Source organism: Cucumis sativus, chromosome 1, assembly GCF_000004075.3.
Source record: "Cucumis sativus cultivar 9930 chromosome 1, Cucumber_9930_V3, whole genome shotgun sequence".
Taxonomy (NCBI): Eukaryota; Viridiplantae; Streptophyta; class Magnoliopsida; order Cucurbitales; family Cucurbitaceae; genus Cucumis; species Cucumis sativus.
In genome coordinates, this window is record NC_026655.2 from 24,608,483 (window position 1) to 24,630,878 (window position 22,396).

At 29.6% G+C, this 22,396-nt stretch overlaps 4 protein-coding genes and 1 long non-coding RNA gene across 8 annotated transcripts; 4 read left to right on the forward strand and 1 right to left on the reverse strand.

Annotated features, from left to right (window-relative positions):
* Nucleotides 1-496: 496 nt before the first annotated feature.
* LOC116401700 lies at nucleotides 497-1,544 on the reverse strand. Its single transcript, XR_004214033.1, has 2 exons — nucleotides 1,419-1,544; nucleotides 497-1,092 (listed from the first exon to the last, which is right to left on the reverse strand). It is a non-coding gene; the product is annotated as an uncharacterized LOC116401700 (long non-coding RNA).
* Nucleotides 1,545-3,679: 2,135 nt separating this feature from the next.
* On the forward strand, nucleotides 3,680-11,199 carry LOC101215011 (NADPH-dependent pterin aldehyde reductase). 2 transcript variants are annotated; one of them, XM_031880142.1, is made up of 9 exons: nucleotides 3,680-4,041; nucleotides 4,163-4,232; nucleotides 4,500-4,675; nucleotides 6,664-6,867; nucleotides 8,404-8,978; nucleotides 9,094-9,163; nucleotides 9,549-9,748; nucleotides 10,054-10,232; nucleotides 10,916-11,199. In XM_031880142.1, the coding sequence occupies exons 5-9, from the start codon at nucleotides 8,658-8,660 to the stop codon at nucleotides 10,986-10,988; spliced, it is 843 nt and encodes a 280-aa protein (XP_031736002.1). In that variant the 5' UTR covers nucleotides 3,680-4,041; nucleotides 4,163-4,232; nucleotides 4,500-4,675; nucleotides 6,664-6,867; nucleotides 8,404-8,657; the 3' UTR covers nucleotides 10,989-11,199. The 2 variants fall into 2 exon arrangements, with proteins under 2 accessions (XP_031736002.1, XP_011659900.1); XM_011661598.2 differs by lacking the exons at nucleotides 3,680-4,041; nucleotides 4,163-4,232; nucleotides 4,500-4,675; nucleotides 6,664-6,867 and having other exon boundaries at nucleotides 8,055-8,978.
* On the forward strand, nucleotides 3,811-5,078 carry LOC105434517 (NADPH-dependent pterin aldehyde reductase-like). Its single transcript, XM_031886713.1, has 3 exons — nucleotides 3,811-4,041; nucleotides 4,500-4,675; nucleotides 5,066-5,078. The coding sequence occupies exons 1-3, from the start codon at nucleotides 3,811-3,813 to the stop codon at nucleotides 5,076-5,078; spliced, it is 420 nt and encodes a 139-aa protein (XP_031742573.1).
* A 1,970-nt stretch (nucleotides 11,200-13,169) lies between the features above and the next one.
* LOC101219923 (NADPH-dependent pterin aldehyde reductase) lies at nucleotides 13,170-15,889 on the forward strand. Its single transcript, XM_011650233.2, has 5 exons — nucleotides 13,170-13,515; nucleotides 13,637-13,706; nucleotides 14,434-14,633; nucleotides 15,023-15,195; nucleotides 15,694-15,889. The coding sequence occupies exons 1-5, from the start codon at nucleotides 13,285-13,287 to the stop codon at nucleotides 15,764-15,766; spliced, it is 747 nt and encodes a 248-aa protein (XP_011648535.2). The 5' UTR covers nucleotides 13,170-13,284; the 3' UTR covers nucleotides 15,767-15,889.
* A 1,796-nt stretch (nucleotides 15,890-17,685) lies between these two features.
* On the forward strand, nucleotides 17,686-22,285 carry LOC101210334 (ribosome biogenesis protein BRX1 homolog 1). Of its 3 annotated transcripts, none has more exons than XM_031887518.1 (9): nucleotides 17,686-17,947; nucleotides 18,981-19,196; nucleotides 19,360-19,501; nucleotides 19,748-19,826; nucleotides 19,932-20,056; nucleotides 20,581-20,682; nucleotides 21,186-21,254; nucleotides 21,339-21,437; nucleotides 21,873-22,285. In XM_031887518.1, the coding sequence occupies exons 2-9, from the start codon at nucleotides 18,994-18,996 to the stop codon at nucleotides 22,005-22,007; spliced, it is 954 nt and encodes a 317-aa protein (XP_031743378.1). In that variant the 5' UTR covers nucleotides 17,686-17,947; nucleotides 18,981-18,993; the 3' UTR covers nucleotides 22,008-22,285. The 3 variants fall into 3 exon arrangements, with proteins under 3 accessions (XP_031743378.1, XP_031743380.1, XP_011659901.2); XM_031887520.1 differs by having other exon boundaries at nucleotides 17,705-17,947; nucleotides 18,965-19,196; XM_011661599.2 differs by having other exon boundaries at nucleotides 17,705-17,947; nucleotides 18,970-19,196.
* Nucleotides 22,286-22,396: the final 111 nt, after the last annotated feature.

Here is a 22,396-nt window from a genome sequence, read left to right on the forward strand (position 1 = left end):
ATACTATAATATCTTTACAATTATTTTAGAGATCATTTTTTTAATCTTAATAAATAGAAAATAATTTCAATTAATTTTAGAGGCTTTTAAAAAAATTAAAATACTTATAAATTCTATGAATGATATTCTTTTATCACTGTATCATATTAATGACTATGAGTGATAAAATTTACTATATAGATCGTAAATATTATATTTTATAAATTTGACTATTTTTTAAAAAATTTCCAAAAATAATACAATTTCTTTTATCATATGAAAATCACAATCCTCCTCTAAACTACTAATTTTGCTATCGATATTTATTAAAAATTTGATTTAGTTTAAAAACTACTATACTCTTTCCTTGATATATATTTTTTAAAACATCATAAAATTCAATCTTACAACTTTACACTTGACAAACAAACTCACGACTTTCAACATAACTTCATACCAAAAATAATTTTTAAATGTTTAAGAAAGGTATAAGTTGATGGTCCATTGAGAAAAATGGTCATGGGAAAAAGTAAGTATATCTTCTTGTTTTATTTTAATACCAATTGGTTGGGTGTATACAACTATGGATTATATTATATAATCGAAATACGAATGATAGAAGATAGCTGGGAGGTAAGATTGTCTCCCACTCCCTCTAGACACTGACCTGGTCCAATAAATGGTCAATATTGATTAAATAATTACATTTGAGTTGTGATAGACATGACCACACACCCAATTATCTGAAGACAGAAATCTCTTTTTCATTATTTAATCCATAGACAGACTCTGAGAAATACCCATCCCATGAGACCAGATATGCGTGTGTATATCATATTCTATACATATTCTTTTTCCATCCAACTCATTTTCTGTGTTTTTGGTTTCTTGTACTTTGAAAAACATTTCAAATCATGTGGCTTTTCTTGTTTTGTTTTCGAGGTGTTTTCCTTCAACTTCCACCGACGCGACGACGACGACGACTACCAACAAGATCCTGTACTTAGCCGTTTAAAGTGAATGATATATATATAACTGCATAATGAAGACATTACTCCAACGTTTTCTTGGTATATACAGTAATATTTCCTTGACAGCAGCTACCTCTCATGTCTAGAAATAAGAGAGAAGTAGTTTGTTTAATGAAGTAAAAAAAGAAACAAGAAAGTGTTAAAAGGATGCTGCAATGGTAGTTTCTTTTATCAGCTTTAAAGTGACATGAAAACATAATATAATACTGATATGATAAAAAAAAAAAAAAAAAAGAGAAAAAAGAAGAACAAAGATTCAAAACCTGAGTTATAAGACAGTACTGTTGGGGTTTCTTTTTTCAACACTTTAAGAAACACTAAGTCATAAGTTTTTATTTTATATTACAAAATGCTTTTACAAAAATGCTTTACAAAAATGAATGAATGAATAAAAAAAATAAGTTTTACCTTATTTGTTTATCTTCACCTCCCAACATTCAGACATACCCAAATCCACTTTTCTTTTCCCCTTTTTTTTGGTTGCTTGTCTTTCAAATATTCCCTTCTTCTTTCCTTCTCTCTCTCATAACTTTATTGATTTATGTGTAAACAAACCTATATTCTTTTATATATATATAAGAAAAAAGAAAATTTAGAATTTTAATAATAATTAGTATAGCAAAATAAATTAAAATATTTTTATAGGGATGTTTATCAATGTTTGTCATTTAAAATAATTTTTATATAATATAATATATTGATAAGCTTTTTGAAACCCATAAATAAAGCACAAATTTTGACATTACAAAAGAAAAAAAAAGTGAAATAGCATACTAATTTTAATTATTTTATTGAATTATCTTAAGAAAAAGTTTTTTTTTAATCCAAAGTTGGAAAAAAAGGTTAAATTACGTAGTCCTTAACCTTTTGATTTATATTAAATAAGTCTCTTAATATTCTATGTACTTACATTATGAACTTTACAAGGTATCTACCTAAGTGTTTGTTTAATATGTTCTTGAATTCTTTTTTTAATTTTAAGTTATAATAAAAGTTAGATCTTACCAAAATATTGGATGGTGTTTATAATCGATGAAATAAGAAGTTAAAAGTTTAGAGATATATTTAACATTTTTAATTAAAAGTTGAGAGTCAATCTATAAGTTTAATTGATAAGTGTTGATTATAGGTTCAATATTTGTTAGATTTTAGTTGTTTCAACATCTTACTTGTCTCAATCAATAACCTTACAAGAGTGAAAACTCTCTCCATACACCACTTTTCGTACACACATATATATATATACTTCACCATAATTTAATTGTCGTACAAATGGTTTATATAATACTGGTAGGAAAATTGCATCAGATCAGATGGCACAAAATCATTTAGAAAAAAACAACTCATGATATCTCTTTTTTGTATATTACGAATATGAACAACAAAATATGACAAGTGATCAGTAATATCAAATGCATATCAAAGGACTATTAGAAGATTATCGACTTTTAAATTTACTACTTTTATCAATTTGGAAAATATAGTGACATGGACTCTATTATCATAAAATCTTTTTGCGTACATTAAATCTAAAATATGTAGATGAATATGTAGATGTTATTGGTGTTATTGGACAATAATGTTTGTTATACAAAATGTAATAATGAATGGTTAATTTAATTTTAGGACCATTCATTTTTACATTTAAATTTTTGGTCAATGGTCAAAAAGCTAAGAATTAAATTGTATATATAAAGGTAAGTTAATTAATGTACCTTTTCTATTCTATGTTGCATTTCATTATTTCCTACCAATAATAGCTTTTATTATGAAGGTATAATTATAGATAATAAAATTATAGATGTTAATTTTTTTTTTTGTCATATAGTTAATTACTTACTATATAGTTTTGGTAGACCAAAGTAGAGAAAAGGATGTTAAATTAATAAGAAGATTTAATTTAGCTTTAAATTCTCTTAACATTTAATGTCCTTACAAATGAAGTTTAAGTCACTATTAAGTTAACATAATTTTGAAATCAAATTTCGATCGAGATAGACCTTATTTTAAATTTTCTCTAGAAAGGTGATAAACCGGTTTCTTAGAGATTATGTTTACAAATAAGAGAAGATGTGTGGATAATATGTAACCTCTTTGGAACTTATTTAGAAATGTGATAATCATCTCTTATATGTACACATATATATAAAGGTTGGATCAGTCGCACCGATAGTTCTAGTTCGATGAAATTTTGTGTCGTTTTTTTTTTCTTTTTTGTATTTCAACGATTACTAATTTAGTGTACGTATAGTATGCTTCTTCCTCGTCACTCCATTAGAAGTTGTTTGATTTGAATACTTGTTTCACAGTTTTAAAACTTTTGCCAGGAAATAATTGATTTCTGGCATCCTTATTTACCATAGAGAATGATTTCTTTTTTCCTTTCAAATTAAAACAAATAGAATTCTCCATGCATAACCAAACTGTCATTTTTCTATTTTCAAACATTTTATTCTTCTCACATATTCGATTTCCATGCATCTTTTATTCTTAGGTAGCTATAAAATCTTAAGTCAGACGACAACTCCTCAATGGTTTGGTTTTGCTCACAAAACTACAACTTCAACGACTACGTTGTTGTGTGGCTAATACCTACTAGAAAGGAAAAAAAGGAAAAAGAAAAAACAGGACAAGAATTGACCACATGTCTTAGTGTAATGTGTAGACAAGTTCTCTTTACTCAAAAGTCCAATGCAAGAAGAGATAAATATGGAAAACTGGACAAACCATAAACCTATCCCCTAAACATTGGAAAGTGTAGTGTTTGTCATCTCTTTCAAAGAAGTACTCCACATCCACCATGGCCCCAACAACAACAGATAAAGCTTCTTCAACAATGGCTGCTGTTTCAAAGAAGGTACTGATAACAGGTGTAAGTAGAGGATTAGGAAGAGCTTTAGCTTTGGAATTGGCTACTTATGGCCATACTGTTATTGGCTGCTCTCGCGATCAAACTAAACTTGATTCTCTTCAATTACAACTCTCGAAGGTTTCTCCTAATGCCAACCATTTGCTCCTCAGCATTGATGTGGTTAATTCATAAACCTAACCTCTTTTCATCTTTATATTTTATTTGCCTACTTTTTTTCTGCTTTTAAATCATGTAAAAGCTCATCATAATTTTCTAAATAATATTGGTTTTTGTTTTGCAGAAATGTAATAGAAGCGTTCAAGAGTTTGTGAGAACTGTCGTAGAAAATGAACTCGTTCCCGATATCATTGGTAATTTTAGGTTTTCTTTTTTAGCCTACTTAATATCATATGTTTTAAGATAATTACCTTTCAGGGAATCATGTTTTCAAAATATAGCATTTTATGTACATTTCCTTCTTTTTTTTTTTCCAAATGTGTGGATTAATTTACATAGAGCTCATGATATATGTTTATTCATATGAGTCCATAAAAACACACATTTCATTTGTAGGAACAATTTAGCATCAAAATGATCATTGTGAATGAAGAAGTTGAGTGTTTATAATGTATATGTAGCTTGCACCATATTGTGCATCAAAGTGGGGAATTGAAGGATTAAGCAAATGCATAGCATATGAATTACCAAAGGGAATGGCAATTGTAGCCTTAGATCCAGGTTTCATATACACAGATATGTTGGAATCATTGCAGGGTGATTTGGCCGCTTCAAAGTATCAAACCCCGCAACATTGGTATGTATTATTTTTACCTTGGTTTGATAACGTTTCTGTTTCTTGTTTATATTTGATATATACACACATATATATGAGAAAATTTTTAAAAATGGTAGATTTTACAAAATATTTACAATCTAATCTATAACAAATTCTATCATTGATAGTTATTGATAAAAGACTATCAGTGATAGAATCCAAAATTTTGCTATAGCCGGTAAATATTTTAATTTATTTTGTTATTTTTAAAAATACCCTTATATATATTAATAATTCAAAATAAGAAATATATGTTTGGTAAGTCGTAACTATTTCTATTTTTTTTGTTTCTTTAATTTAACAATGCTATACGAGGTAGGGGATTTGAAACCTTTGGTTCTCTTAGTTGATGTTACATATTTATGTTAGCTGTCAAGATTAAATAATATAGTTGATCTAAGTTATATGATATGAAAATGCAACATTAATAATAGTAACGAGTAGACTTTTCGGGGACATCAAGATGGTGCAAGAAATTTTAAAAATAAAAACTAGTTGATCATTTTCAACACAAAGTCTAAAGGTTTTTCAAATCATTGAAAACTCGTTAAAATAATCTAAAGAATACTAAAACAAAGTTTAAATACAGTTTAAAACTAATAACTCAATGATTATTATTAAAATATTTAAAATAATCTCGAAGAAATGAAACTAGAGTGCAAAAAATACATTTTTCACACTTGTGGTTGTGACATCATTAATAGATTTTTATTGCCAAGAACATGATATGTTCTTATATTTACATGAAAAACATGAAGCAAAAATAAGTATTAATTAAAATACTCGGTAAGTAAACAATATTATACCGAGATAAGGCTATGAACTCATATACAGACAAATGTCTTCCTAACTAGTGAAACTTACACTATGTGACCATCTCAATACACAATTGAAAAACTCGTCCTATCATAATTAGGTGAGACATAACTTTTGGTAAGAAAGCAAATAATTTCACTAAACTTAATTATTTAGCATGCAACATGCAGAGATAATTAAGGGTTTCACAATCACAATGATCATAATACCTCATAGAATTCATAGCTAAGGTCGATGCTCATAAAATTGAGAAATATAACATGGCTAGCTTTTGAAAGAATACTTTTGCAAAGAATCAAATATATACCAATGATAGTTCTAATGTATAGAATTAAAGTTCTAATAAACCTCTTTATATCTTTCCTTGCAAAAATATAAAGTTATATTATATATTCTCTCTATATATAAAATTTGAATGTTTTTTCTTTTGATGATTTATTATAGAGCTACCAAAGCAGCACCAATAATTTTAAATCTTACAACAAATGACAATGGAGCATCTCTCACTATTGATTAACTTAGATCGAGATAATTAGAGCTTACTATATAAATTAAGAGAGTGATGATTATACATGTATCTTACCGAGTTATAAATAACCATATCTATAATTTCCTTAGTTAGCCTTTCCTTAGAAAAAATGCATGCATGTTATTGTTAGGATGAAATTTAGTTGTTTGATGGTACTTGCAAATACATTTTGAAATAAAGCAGTAAAGATGAAGAATCCACAAATTAAAAAAATTTCCTCTTAGAGAAGTTTTTGTGTATTGAATAATAATCTCTATGTTAGCTCACATACAATGCAAATAGATCTTTAAATTTGTTTTTTATGCATAATAGACGTTTTAATTTTATCAGAAGTAGATTTGAATTGTTGATCTATAGACTTAATTACATATAGTTACAGTTGTACGACAAATAGCATCTAACATTATATTTAAACTATCTTGATATTATATATAGTCTCACCTGAGTGCTGGAATCTTTCATAAATCATGGATCTATTTGAAAAATTGTGACGAACTGTAATAAGAAATATTGCAAAAGCCTCCTCCAAAGGCATACGCTTGCCTTTACTAAAGTTATATTTGTTGCTCAAGTACTACTAATAATTTTTTAAATGTATGTTTTTTTCCTCCTAAATTGTTAGTGACGTCTATATCCTAATGACCATTCAAGATCTCCACGATAAATTTATAACCAATGTGAGAAGATGTTCTACAAGGCTCTTTGCAAACGTGCATCAAAAAATGATGCACAATAACACCACACATCCCACTTTTGCTAATTGATCGAGTTCATATTCAACATCGCTTTTGTCAAAATGATCATTACTATCAGTGTTGTAACAAAGGTACGTAACACTCCAATACAATATTGTCTATACAATTCAAAGTTACACTATCCAAACAAACATTTCCTTATATATCTAAGATGATCAAACTTTTTTTTGCTTCAACCATGCAACATGAATTGCTACGAACATTTCTCTATTTTCTGTTTTTGTAGATATATCTACAACTTTCATGAATAGCTCATTGCCTTTCATAATTTCAGGTATGTTCCCGTAAGACATTCACATCACTTCAATAATACTACAATTTGGAAGGTCTCTTCTACCGGTTACCGAATCGATAAAAAAATGAGTTACCTTATTTATCTTCACCTCCCAACATTCACACCCAAACCCACTTTTCTTTTCCCCGTCTTTTGGTTACTTGTCTTTCAAATATTCCCTTTCTTCTTTCCTTCTCTCTCGCATCACTTTATTGTTCATTTGTACCTATATTCTTTTTTTAAGAAAAAAAAAAGTTAGAATTTTAATATTCGAGTAGTTTTTTTAATGTAGCAAAATAAATCAAAATATTTATAAATATACTAAGATATATCCATATTTATAATTAATTGATTATGAATTTTTGCTCTTTTCGATAGTTTTATTATTTGAAATAATTTTCTTTCATATCTATATATATATAATATGCAAATATACCTTTTTCATCCATTTAAATTAGAAAAAAATATTATAAATTATGAAAAAACACTTTCAAATATTTATAAAATATAACAAAATTTTATATCTATCTTATCAATATAGATTTAAAAGTTTACCATATTTTGTAAGTTTTATTTAATTTTTCTATATACATATATATTTGAATTTTTTTAAAAAAATTGGTGGCTAGATTTCCATGTTTATTTTGTTTTAATACTCCCAACGGTCGGATTGATAAGCTCTTTCATACCCATAAATAAAGCATACATTTTGATATGACAAAAGAAAAAAAACTATAAGATGAAAAAGTGAAATAGCATCTAATTTTGATTATTCTATCCAATTATTCTTTAAGAAAAGATTTTTTTTTCTCTAAATGAAGTTATTTTTTTTTCCCAAGTTGGAAAAAAAAAGGTGTTAATTGAATTTTAATAAAATTAGAGTTAGGTCTTAAAAAATATTGAATCATGTAAATAATATATGAAACATATGAACTTAAAAGTTTGGAGATATATTTAAAATTTTTAATTAGAAGTTGATCGCCTATCCGCTAATCAACCTTCTTTCTACGAGCTTAATTTTGTTTTAAAAGTTTAATTCACAAATGCTGTTTTCTCCTTTCCGTATGTTTTAGAATTTGATCAACCACTGCGTTATATATATATGTTCTATATTTGTTAGATCTTCGTTGTTTTAACATTTTACTCGTCTCTAACAACCTTATGAGAGTGAAAACTCTCCATAAACCATTTTTCATACACTCACATGTATATACTTCACAATAATTTGAGCTATATGTTCAATCATTTACGAGGAAAAGTCTATCTAATTGGTTTTTCTTAATAAATCTTATTTTAAAGTGTCATTTTTTATTCCCAAACGTTTTATTCTCAGGTATTCGATTTCTGTGCATCTTTTATTCTCAGACAGCTATAAAATCTTAAATTAGACGACTCTTCAGTTATTCGGTTTTGTTTACAAAACTACAACTTCAACGACTATGTTATTGTGTGCGAATATCTACTAAAAAGAAAGAAAGAGCAAGAATACCACATGTCCAAGTGTACTGTGTAGTATGAATTGGACGTGGCCATTTTCAAGACTACAAGTTCTCTTTACCCAAAAGTCCAATGTAAGAAGAGATAAATATGGGAAAACTGGACAAACCAAACCTATCCCCCAAACATTGGAAAGTGCAGTGTTTGTCATCTCTTTCAAAGAAGTACTCCACATCCACCATGGCCCCAACAACAACAGATAAAGCTTCTTCAACAATGGTTGCTGTTTCAAAGAAGGTACTGATAACAGGTGTAAGTAGAGGATTAGGAAGAGCTTTAGCTTTGGAATTGGCTACTTATGGCCATACTGTTATTGGCTGCTCTCGCGATCAAACTAAACTTGATTCTCTTCAATTACAACTCTCGAAGGTTTCTCCTAATGCCAACCATTTGCTCCTCAGCATTGATGTGGTTAATTCATAAACCTAACCTCTTTTCATCTTTATATTTTATTTGGCTACTTTTTTTCTACTTTTAAATCATGTAAAAGCTCGTCATTTTCTAAACGTTGGTTTTGGTTTTGCAGAAATGTAATAGAAGCGTTGAAGAGTTTGCAAGAACTGTCATGGAAAATGAACTCATTCCTGATATCATTGGTAATTTTAGGTTTTCCTTTTGTTCTATTTTTCCGTTTTGGGTCTAGTTAATTAGTTGTTTTCTATTCAGTACTTAATTAGTTTCAAAGGATTAATAATTGGGTGGTGGAGCTAAACTTATACGTATCTTCTCATTTGTATGTATTTCTCTTCGATCACGCAAAATGAATATTAATGCCTTTTTTTAAAAGGAAAATTTTGCATGTGAAGTGCATATCCTAAAAAAAAAGTTTGCCACGAGACTAAACACTTATCTCAAGTATATCTTGAACAAAGATGAAGAAAGATATAATTCTTAGCTTCCTAAAATTTTGTTTTCTCGTTATTATTATTTCTTTCAAAAAATGAAGAAAGTAAAATTGTGTGTGGTTTTGGTCGTTCACAGTGAATAATGCAGGTGTGGCAAATAAACGAAGTAATATGTGGGAGATTGATGTACAAGATTTTGATAATGTGATTGATACCAACATCAAAGGGACAACTAATATTCTTCGTCACTTCATTCCTCTTATGATTCCTTATAACCAAGGAATTATTGTCAATATTTCTTCGGATGCTGGAAGAGATAATATTCCATATAAATCGGTACATCGTTTAATTACTAATAGTTAAAAATTCCATTCAACGACAATTTTTCATTGTGCTTGATTACATTTACGAGTTCCATGTGTTTGTTTTCTCTTAATTTTCTTACACTTACTACTACCTATCACTTTATATAAAAACATTCAATTTCTAGACGTTTGAAGATTACCTTTTACGTAAATTAAACCTTACAGAGAAACCAAACCGCATTACACATTATATAAACACATTTGTAGGAACAATTTAACTAGCCATGATCAAAATGACTATGAATTAAGAAGCTGAGTGTTGTTTATAATATGTAGCTTGCACCATATTGTGCATCAAAGTGGGGAATTGAAGGATTAAGCAAATGCATAGCACAAGAATTACCAAAGGGAATGGCAATTGTAGCCTTAGATCCAGGTATCATACACACAGATATGTTGAAATCATGGATGGCTGGTGATTATTTGCCTTCTCAGTATCAAACCCCCGAACATTGGTATGTATTACTTTTAACTTGGTTTCGATAACGTTTTTGTCTCCTGTTTTGTTTTTTGTTTTTTTTTTTTTAAATATGTTTGGTAAGTGGTTATTACTATTCTAGTTTTTTTGTTTCTTTAATTTAACAATGTTTATACAAATAGGAGATTTGAAACCTTTGACCTCTTAACTGATCGATGTTACATGTTTATGTTAATTGAGGTTAAATGTAAAAAACTCGTCCTATCATAATTAGGTGAGACATATACAATATATCAAACGTGAACTCCAAAGAACACAACATGTATGGTGAACTCTTACAAACATAACTTATGATTGTACATAAGTTTTGGTAAGAAAGCAAATAATTGCACTAAACTTATTTATTAGCATGCAACATGAAGAGAGATAATTAAGGGTTCCACAATCACAATGATCAATAAAGTCCTATGATCATAATACCTCATGGAATTCATAGCTAAGCATGCACATAAAATTTCTTCAATCATGAGAAAAATAACATGCGAGCTTTTCAAAGAATACTTTTGCAATTGATCACGAAGAATCAAATATATACCAATGATATTTCTAATGTATTATTAAAGCTCTTAATTTGTTTTTCCTTGCATAAATATAAAGTTATATTATATATACTATATATATATAAATTTGGAATGTTTTTTTGTTTATGATTTATTATAGGGCTACCAAAGCGGCACCAATAATTTTAAATCTTACAACGAACAACAATGGAGCATCTCTCACTATTAATTAAGGATCCAAAAACATATATCGATGTTAGATGTTATTAGGGCTTACTTTATAAATTAAGAGATGTATCTTTACGTTTGCTTGAGTAATAAATAACCATATCTTTAGTTTCATTAGTTAGCTTTTCTTTAGAAGAAAATGTATGCATGTCCTTGTTGGGATGGAATTAAGCTATTTAAAGAACAAAAGTAAAATTTTTACTCATTTTTTGTCCACTTCTTTTATGGTATGTATTTGCAAATATGTTTTGAAATAAAGCACTAAAGATGATGAAGAATCCACAAATTAGAACTTTTCCTAGGAGAGAAGCTGAATAATCTCCACGTTAATTCATATACAACGTGTAAATAGAACGTTACTTTTTTATACATGTACGATAGACACTTTAATTTTATCAGAAGTAGATTTGAATTGTGGATATGTAGGCTTGATTATATCTAGCTATAGTTGTACCACGAATAACATCTAACACTATATTAAACCACTTTGATATATATAGATAGTCTTACCTGAGTGCTGAAATCTTTCTATTTGAGAAACTGTAACCCGATGTAATAAGAAACATTGCAAGAGCTGTCTTTTCCAAAGCTATGACATACGCTTGGCTTTACTAAAGTTAATATTATTGTTCAAGTACTACTAACAATTTTTGAAATTTATGCTTTTTTCATTCTAAATTGTTGGTGACATTTATTTCATGACCATTCAAGATCTTCGTGAGAAGATGTCTTATACGACTCTTTGCAAACATGCATCACAAAATGATGCACTACAACAATACTACATCCCACTTTTACTCATTGATCGAGCATTGCTTTTGTCAAAATGGCCGTTGCTATTAATATTGTAACAATTAGATGAATTTGAAAAACATAAAAGAATTAAAAATTAAAACAAAATTAGAAACAAAAGATTCTAATAAATTTTTAACCATAAAACTTTTATAACAAAGGTAACACTTCAATACGGTAATTGTCTATACAATTTATAAAAGTTATAGTATCCAAGTAAACTTTTCTTATATGTCTAAGGTGATCAAATTTTCTTTTGGTTTAACCATGAAACTTGAATCTCAATTAGGTCTCGTAGAGTTACAAACATTTATCTATTTTTCATTTTTGTAAAAATATTTGCAACTTTCATGAAAAGCTTATCACCTTTCACAATTCTAGATATGTCTCGTTAGACATTCACATCACTTCAAGAATACTGTAATCTGAAAGATCTCTTCTTCTGTTATCTATTAATTCACGTTCACGTTCCAGCTGATTACAAAGTTTGTTGGCAACGTTACCTTTTGATTATATTATTTTTTTTTAGCTTTAAAATCTCTTAACAATGGATGTGCTTCAGTATGTTTTTTTTCTTATGGATTTAATATATGTTTGTCTTACAAATGAGGTTTAAGTCAATAACACATACGTTAAGTTAATTTTGAAATTACAAGCTTTATCAAGAAAGATGAAAATCAATTTTCAAGAAGTACTAGTGATATAATTGACACATATAACCTTATTTTAAAATTTCTCTAAAAATGTGATAAGTCGACTTCTTAGACATTACGTATATACATATAACCGGAGATGTGTGACCAACATGTGACGATGTGATAATCACCTTTTATATGTGCACATTATAGCAAAATTTTGGATTCTATCAATGATAGTTTTCTATCACTATAACATATTAATTACGACTATCACCGATAAAATTTGCTATAGGTTGTAAATATCTTGTAACATTTGTTATTTTTGAAAATTCCCCTATCAATTACTCATTTTTCAAGTATTCATAGATATATTGTTTAACTAATTAAGTTATTAAATTTTATGTAAGATTTTTATGCTTAATTGCAGAAATTCTTCCTCCATACAATTTTGATAGCATTCTTTATACACACGACCAAATTGTCATTTTTTTATTTTTAAACATATCTTATTCTAAAATATCTTTTATTCTCATATATCTATAAAATCTTAAATCAAATGACTCTACAGTGACTTGGTTTCGTCCACAAAACTACAACTTCATTGACTACTACGTTATTGTATGCGTGTGTTGCTAATATCTAATAAAAAGATAGAAAAAATGGACAAAGAATTGACCACATGCTGTAGTGTAGGGCGAATTGGACGTGGCCATTTTCTAGACAAGTTTTACTCAAAAGTTTAATGCAACAAATAAATATTTGTTAATAAGGAAAAACTGGACCAATTAACCAAAACCACATATCAAACAAACATTGGGAATAATTGTAGTGTTTGTGATCATTTCTCTCAAAGAAGTACTCCACATCCACCATGGCCACAACAACAACAGATACAGCTTCTTCAACGATGGCTGCTGTTTCAAAGAAGGTACTGATAACAGGTGTAAGTAAAGGAATAGGGAGAGCTTTAGCTTTGGAATTGGCTACTTATGGTCATACTGTTATTGGCTGCTCTCGCGATCAAACTAAACTTGATTCTCTTCAATTACAACTCTCGAAGGTTTCTCCTATTGTCAACCATTTGCTCCTCAGCGTTGATGTGGTTAATTCATGAACCTACCCTCTTTTCATCTTTATATTTTATTTGGCTACTTTTTTTTTACTTTTAAATCATGTAAAAGCTCATCATAATTTTCTAAATAGTATTGGTTTTTGTTTTGCAGAAATGTAATAGAAGCGTTGAAGAGTTTGCAAGAACTGTCGTGGAAAATGAACTCGTTCCCGATATCATTGGTAATTTTAGGTTTTCTTTTTGGGTCTACTTAATTAATTAGTTTTCATTTAGTACTTAAGTTTCAAAAGATTAATCCTTACGTGATGGTGGAGCTGAAGTTATACGTCTTTTTATCTTTATATGTGTCTCTCTAATCACACAAAAGGAAAATTAACGTCTTTTTTAAGAAAATATTTGTACGTGAGAGTGCGTATCTCAAAAAAAGAAGTTTACTAGGAGCCTTAAGCACTTGTGTGACGGACATCTTGTACAAAGATGAGTGTGGCTAAAGATGAACCCAATATATTTTTTTGTTTTGAGTTGTTACGTTGGTAGTTTTTATTCAGTTTTAAGCACTGAACAAAGAGAGAAACAAAGAATGAATAGTAGATAGTAAAAACTAACCGGTGTAAATAATAAAGAAGGAGAAGTAATAATATATTGTAGTTAATTACAGGTATATGGTCATAACGGTAGAAAACATCAAGTATTTATAATTAGGACTTCAAACGTTAAGTGAGTTACAATAGCCTATCTCATTCTATCCACTCGAAGTTACATTGAAGACCCAAACAAAACTCCTTAAAAACTAAATTGAAACTAAACACAAAACTTATAAACCTAGCTAGAATCGGAAAGGTATAATTCTTTCTTTTCGTTTTCATGCAAATCTTGTTGTTGTTATTATTATTATCTCTTTCAAAAAATGAAAAGAGTAAAATTGTGTGTGGTTTTGGTGGTTCGTAGTGAATAATGCAGGTGTGGTAAATAAAGTAGGTAACATGTGGGAGATTGATGTACAAGATTTTGACACTGTGATTGATATCAACATTAAAGGGACATCTAATATTCTTCGTCACTTCATTCCTCTTATGATTCCTCATAACCAAGGAATTATCGTCAATATTTCTTCACTTTGTGGAAGAGATAATAATCAATATAAATCGGTACGCCGTTTAATTACTAAAAGTTAAATGTTTCGTTCTACAACAATTTCTTATTATGCCTTATTATTATTTTTGAGTTTCATGAGTTTCATGTTGTTTTCTCTTAATTTTCTTACATAGTACCTGTAACTTTACATAAACATTTGATTTCTTTAAGTTTTTACTTTTCAAGAAAACATGTTTTCAAAATATAGATTGTTACGTACATTTCTTACTTTTTTTTCATGACTACCTGAATTAATTTACGTAGATATATCTTAACTAAATTTAAGGAATGATGTATCCGTCATGATATATATTAATCTGTGAATCTATAAACACGTTTGTATAAGAAACAATTTAGCCATCAAAATGATTGTAAGAAGAAGTTGAGTGTTTATAATACTTAGGTTGCACCATATTGTGCATCAAAGTGGGGAATTGAAGGATTAAGCAAATGCATAGCACAAGAATTACCAAAGGGAATGGCAATTGTAGCCCTAGATCCCGGTGTCATATACACAGATATGTTGGAATCATGCTGGGGTGATTTGGCTTCACGGTGTCAAACCCCAGAATATTGGTACGTATTATTTTTAACTTGGTTTGATAACGTTTCTATCTCTTGTGTTTATATTTGATTTTTTTTTTTGTTTTTAAAATAATAAAAAAAAAGTGTTTGGTAAGTATGGTAGACTATTTTTTTTTATTTCTTTAATTTAAATATATTATATCACGAGGTAGGAAATTAAAAATTGATACCTTTGAACTCTTAATTGATGTTACATATTTATGTTTTGTCGAGGTTAATTAAATAATATAGTCTATAATAAATCAGTTTATTATATCATTTTCTACTTACAAAAAATAAGTAGAAAATGATAACCATAATACCTGATAGAGATTCATAGTATCACGAGAAATATAACATGTGAGCTAATTTTCAAAGAATACTTTTAATTTGGAATTGATCACGAATCATATATATATATCAATTAATCATATTGTTCCTTGCAAATATATATATATATATAAACTTATATAAATTTTGAATGTTTTTTTGTTGATGATTTATTCGTAGGGCTACTAAAGCAGCACCAATAATTTTAAATCTTACAACGAAGGACAATGGAGCATCTCTCACTATTAATTAAGGTTTCAAAAACTTCGATATATCATATATTTATTAGAACTTACTTTAACTAAGAGATCATTAAATATTATGTATCTTAACCTTTGTTTGAGTTATAATAAATACATATCCTTTAATTTCAACATAGTTCGATCTTAATTAGTTTCTTTGGAAAGAATGCATGCACGTCACATGTTGAGATTAAACTAAGCTATTTAAAGAACAAAGGTGCATTTTCTACCAATTTTTTGTCTAGTTCTTTTATGGTACCAGCAAATACGTTTTGAAATAAAATAGTAATGATCAACCCACAAATAGAGAAGTTTTTGTGTATTGAATAATCTCCACGTTAACTCACATACAACGCACAAAAAGAACCTTAACTTTTTATACATGCATGATAGACACTTTTATTTTATCAGAAGTAGATTTGGATTGTGAATTTGTAGGCTTAATTAACAAATAACATCTAATGCTTTATTAAACCACCATGATACAGTCTCACCTGAGTGTTAGAATCTTTCTTAAACAATTCTATTTGAGAAACTGTGACCCAATGTAATAAAAAAACATTGCAAGAGCCTAGTCCCAAAGGCATACGCTTGGCTTTACTAAAGTTATATTGTTGTTCAAGAGAAGTAACAATTTCTTAAACGTTTTTTTTTTTCATTCTAAATTGTCGGTGACATCTACCCTCGTGACCATTCAAGATTTCCATGATAAATTTGTAACCATTGTATGAGAAGATGTTCTACAAAGCTCTTTGCAAACATATGCATCACAAAATGATGCACTACAACAACACATCCCACTTTTACTAATTGATTGAGTTCATATTCAACTTCGCTTTTGTCAAAATGATCATTGCTATCAGTATTCTAACAATCCGATGACATCTGAAAAATATTAAGGAATTAAAAAGGAAATTAGAAACAAAAGATCCTAATAAATTTTTAACCATAAAACTTCCCTAACAAAGGTAACACTCTAATACGGAAATTATCTATACGATTCAAAGTTACACTATCCAAACAAGCATTTCTTATATGTCTAAGATGATCAAACTTTCTTTTGCTTCAACTATCCAACTTGAATCTTAGGCTCTTGTATCACTACGAACATTTCTCTATTTTCCATTTTTGTAAAGATATTTGCAACTTTCATGAAGAGCTCATCACCTTTCACAATTTCAGGTATTTCTCGTAAGATATTCACATCACTTCAAGAATATTGTAATATGGAAGATCTCTTCTCCTGTTACCTATTGATCCACACACGTTCCAACCGATTATAAAGTTTGTTGGCAACATTACCTTTTGATCTTATTCTTTTTTTCCCTTTCCCTTGTAATTCCCAACAATATGTATCCAATATTCAACACCATTAGTGTCTCAATGCTTTGCATCTTTAAATGTACCATAATTTTCTCCTACATATCTAAATGAATTGCCTTGGGTACAAATCCTTGAGATGAGATGGTGTACATGCTTAATCTCTTATAACTGCGATATCTTTAAAAAGAATACCTAATTACTTTGCATTTTGCTACAAACGAGAAATCATTTGACTAAGTTAAAAATGTGGGAGACAAAGGCAGACTGAGGGGTGTTTTAGTAATCTTAATATAACATAAAAAATCCCATAAATTTCCGATCAAACACTACAAAACCTATTTTCTCAAAATTTGGTTTTGAGTGTTTTTATTTGAAATAAATCATTTTTCACCCTCTTTCTTTAAAAATATATTTTGAAAAGTTACCAAACAACTCAAATTCTTTAAAAAACAAATTTCGTTTTCAAATTTAAGCACTTTAAAAGATAATCCAAATGCACGATATTCGAATATCTACAAAAGAAAAGAAAATAAATCCATCACATTAACATATATAATCTTTACTACTCTAAGAGGTGAATATATCTATATTCATATATTACCCACAAACTTTTTTCCTTTCCTTTGTTTTGAGCCTTTGGAAGAGAATGGGCCGAGGAAGAGTGGATGGCGGGTTTTATCGTCAAACTAGGGTTTAAGATTTTTGACTTTTGAAGAAAAGAAAATCACTCTGCCGCTCTCCCTCTCTTTCTGATCACCACTCTCCTCCTCTTCATCCGCCGATCATCCGGAAAGCTTTCGAGTTCTCTTCCTTGATCTTTTCCACTCAATCTCGGTTTCTCTTCCCCTCACCGCTCGCCGGGTAGACGGGTAAGAATCATCTTTTCAGTTTAAGTCACATTGACAATAGCTTGTAGAGTTATAGTATGTAAGTTTGAACATATTTGAACATGACCCAGCTAGGAATTAAGCTTTTTCAATATAAATTACTTGGTAAAGATTCGGTTTATTAATTTCCAAACTCGTTTTTAGTGCGGTTGGTTAGACTTTGGGCTTTGAATTTTTCCCTTTTGTGATTTTGAGATAATTTTGGACGAATTGACATTGAAGCTTAAGACTGAGTGAACATGGCTATGTAATAGCATTTTAATCGAGTTAAGTAATTTTGGTCAAAGTTATTAGTTATGAAAAATTGTTTCAGGTCGGCTAGGGACTTTTAAGTTGTGTCAAACTCTAATAAAGTAACTTAACTACCAATTTGCCTTAAGTGCCGGGTTGTTGGGATTTGTTTGCTGTAATTTGTCTAGGGTTATTCGTGTTTGTGATGTGTTGTTAGTGAGTATGTTGAATTTTGTGTTCGAGCTTCCAGATGTGAAGTATATAAAATGTTATTTGTAATTGTTTTAAACTTGAAACGCCTTTGATATTTGTTATTCTCTTGTGTCATACGATTACGTTTCAGGACATCTACTGATTAAATCATGAGACCTCATGCATACGTGTATACGCATAGTTATTATATATAAAAGTTATGATTTTGGTAACCATCATCATGGGTAAAGTTTCAGCAGTGGTTTACATGACACCAAGAGTTAAGATTAAAGAGGAAACGAGTGAGTTGTACACTTATAGAATGGTATTACTTTGGTTTAAGGACTTGTGAATGATCTATATGTTTTCTTTGTAAAGTTTTAAGATTTAATTTTTTTTATTGCGTATTTTAATGATTTTGGTATCCCATATAAAGATTCATTTCTATTGAGTCTTTGAGTGTTTTCTGTATGCGTGAAGTAACAATCCTGTTTAGAACGTGTCTTTGAAGTTAGGTTGCTTCACTCCTCTCTTCATCCTTTACAGATTCCCTTAATCTATGTTTCTTAATTTAAGTGTAGTATTTCTGAAGGTGATATTCTCAAATGGCAAAGAAGAGGAAGCATAGTGAGTCTTTGCCGACGGTATCGGTTAAGAAGGACGATGATGCTCCGGAGAGACCTAAGCGGACACTTATGGGCTGGAAAGACAAAAAAGTGACAAAAGAGAGTGAAGTTGGTTCTGATCATGCTGTTTTTCGAAATAAAGAAAAGGTTCTCGTCACGTGTTCCCGTCGAATCAATTTTAGGTATGTAATATAGTTGAAACAAGTTGTTGTAGCTTTTTGTAAAATACATTGTTAGGTCTGTACATGGTTAGGTAGTTTGCAGTGTACTTATCACTCATTCACCAAATGTTTTTTGTTTTTCTTCCCTTTAGAATTTTTGGCAATTTAACTTGTGATTGATTAGGTATCGGCATTTGATGTTGAATATGGTATCACTTTTGCCACATTGTAAGAAGGATAACAAGGTGGAGTCGAGGTCCAGCAAGGGTGCAACACTGAATGAGCTGGTTGAGCTCAAAGGTTGTTCTTCCAGCCTATTTTTCGAGGTTAGAACCTTTCCATTACACTGTTGTAATCTGGAATTTTTAAGGTACAATGTTTTCTAATTTTTATTTTTTATTAGATATAGGATGATAACATTTTGGTTTTATTCTTGTGGTGTATAACTTATAAGGATGTTTTAACTATCCTTTTGCTTTTCATTATATTACTTTCCTATATGGCCTTCTCATCATGTTTGTACATTGCGATCATATTTTTCCACTCATTGATATTTTTTTCTCTAATTCCAGTGCAGAAAACATAAAGATCTTTATCTATGTATGGCAAAGTGCCCTAGTGGGCCATCTGTGAAGTTTTTAGTTAATGCCAGTAATTTTAACTTGTATTCAAATTTTATTACTGGGTTACTAAAATTTTATTTGATTTCTTTATTAAATGAAGTTTTCTTACTTGTCCATTTTTTTTTGCTTTCAGTGCATACAATGGAAGAATTGAAGCTTACAGGGAACCATCTGAAAGGTTCCCGTCCAATTTTGACATTTTCATCAAATTTTGATAAAGATGTCCACTGGAAACTTCTGAAGGAAATGATTATTCAGGTACCAATGGCAAAGTTTTGTCTTTAACAATTAATTTTTGAATGTTGAAATGATTTTTCATTCTTACTCGTGGATCAATGTATGAGGCAAATGTCAATTTCCTTGTCTTTCTTCATTAAACGGCATTTTTTGCTCATTTCCTTGCTCCTTCAATCCAAAGCTAACATCGTATTGAATTGATAAAATAGTCTGCATGACTGTAGTCGAAGTAGCTTCTTTCAGTTTTTTCTTATGGAAAGAAAAATTAAAGACATTCATAATGCACTTCTTTCATGTAATATCATGGCATAAGAATATGGTTAATGAATACTTGTGCTCATTCTAAAATGCCGGTGCCTCCCACTATTATTCTCTTTTCATGCTGCCTTTATTAATTCCTGATTTCACATATGCATATTTACTATGTTGTGAAAAGTATGTAGATCTTTGCTGCTTCTCCAAATAATGGCATTTTTTAAAACGATTGCTTTTAACTCTTGTTTTACATGACATACTTTTATCTCACCAATGTGTTTTTCTCTCAGATTTTTGGAACTCCTAAGGAGCATCGACATTCTAAACCGTACCATGATCATGTATTTGTTTTCTCTATTGTTGATGACCATATCTGGTTCCGGAATTACCAGGTATGCTTTATTTATTTCCTACTTGCTACAGAATTTAATACTAACCATGATCATGCTTTATTTATAACCATCACTGCGTTAGCAACACCACCTGAGGAACAATGCGTGTCTTTAGTGAAGTATGTTAAGGTATATATGGATAAATGTCAGAAGTGTCGTCCTTAAGATATGAGGCGTACAATCGTCATTAGGAAAGGAATTCAGCATGGCAAAAAATTAATTGATTTGAAGAGTTTGAGATTAAGCAGATTTTGGGGAATAGTTTTTAGGAGTCCTAGTTGGGGATCTTGCTATTTTTCTTTCTTATGTCAATGATTTCATTGTTTTTCTAGTTCACTGTATACATTTCCATATAATTGATTGTTATCCTTTAAACTTACATGTTCAATTTTCCATCAACTGTTGGTATCTTTGTTCTTGTTTGAGATTTGTGTGGGTGTGACCTATTCCCCAACCCATTATTTAATGATATGGTGCTTGTCTTCTTTGTTTGGTGTGATCAGATATCTGTTCCACATAATGAATCAGATAAAGTGGCTCGAGGAGGACTAGATAAAATGACACTCATTGAGGTTATTCAAATTCCACTTCCTGTTTAGTTTATAAGTGGGTTTTCACAATTTTTTTCACGGACTTCAAATAATTGCATTTTACAGGTTGGCCCACGATTCTGTTTGAATCCAATCAAGATATTTGGTGGCAGTTTTGGAGGTCCTACCCTATATGAGAACCCACTTTATGTATCGCCAAACCAGGTTAGATTGATTGTCCAACTTTTTGATCATTTGGGATTACACTTCTTCACACTATTCTTTTAAATTTGGGTTATAAAAACAGCTGAAAATTTACATTTGCATTAGTTATATCCAAAAGAAAACTACGATCTGGGTTCTTTTCTATAGATTGCTCAACTATGTTCTTGAATTCTAAAATAAAGAAGAGAAAACCATATGCTGAGGACACATTAGCTATGTTTTTCCAGTTTCTTTTAAGTTCATATTTGACCATAGATTAAAGTATTGGAATTACGCAAAGCCCAAATAATCACTATCTTTTTCAATTCAAGGTTATTTGTGATTCCAACTATAGTCTCACTAATCGTATGACCAACTAGAAGTTTTTTTTGTAATCCTCTGGATTGGATGTCATATTTTGTTAACTTTGTCGATGTTATTCATGTCATTTTGTAGATTCGAGCATTGGAGAAGAAACAGAAGGCTGGTAAATACTCAAAGAAAGTCAAAGCGAAAACGAGGAGGAAGATGCACGAGTTATCGAATCCATTGGAACCTGACGAGTTTGCTGATATGTGGAAGGAACAGTAGTATTTCAATAGACTTAATTTAAGCCAAGACTCGATCATAATTCCTTGCCTCTTGAAATGGGATTTTTGTTCTATAATACTAGCAAGTGTAATGCAAATTTTGTCCTGGTTTATTTAAACCTTGAGGTGTATGTTTCTCTATCTTCAATGTATCTCTTAGTCCAATACTTGGGAGTTTAGATATGCTTTTACAAGATCAAAGGGCATCTCATATGTTTTACTTTCTGTTACCAAAAAATAGTTCCGAACGAAAACGCATATAAGATCATTTAATTTTTATGATTTTGTCTACTTAAAGAAAAAAAGCGATTATGCAAACGAGCATTGATTTATAGGTAATTCTTACTTTTAGGACTAAAATTTCTTCTCTATTTACTTTTGTAATTGCAC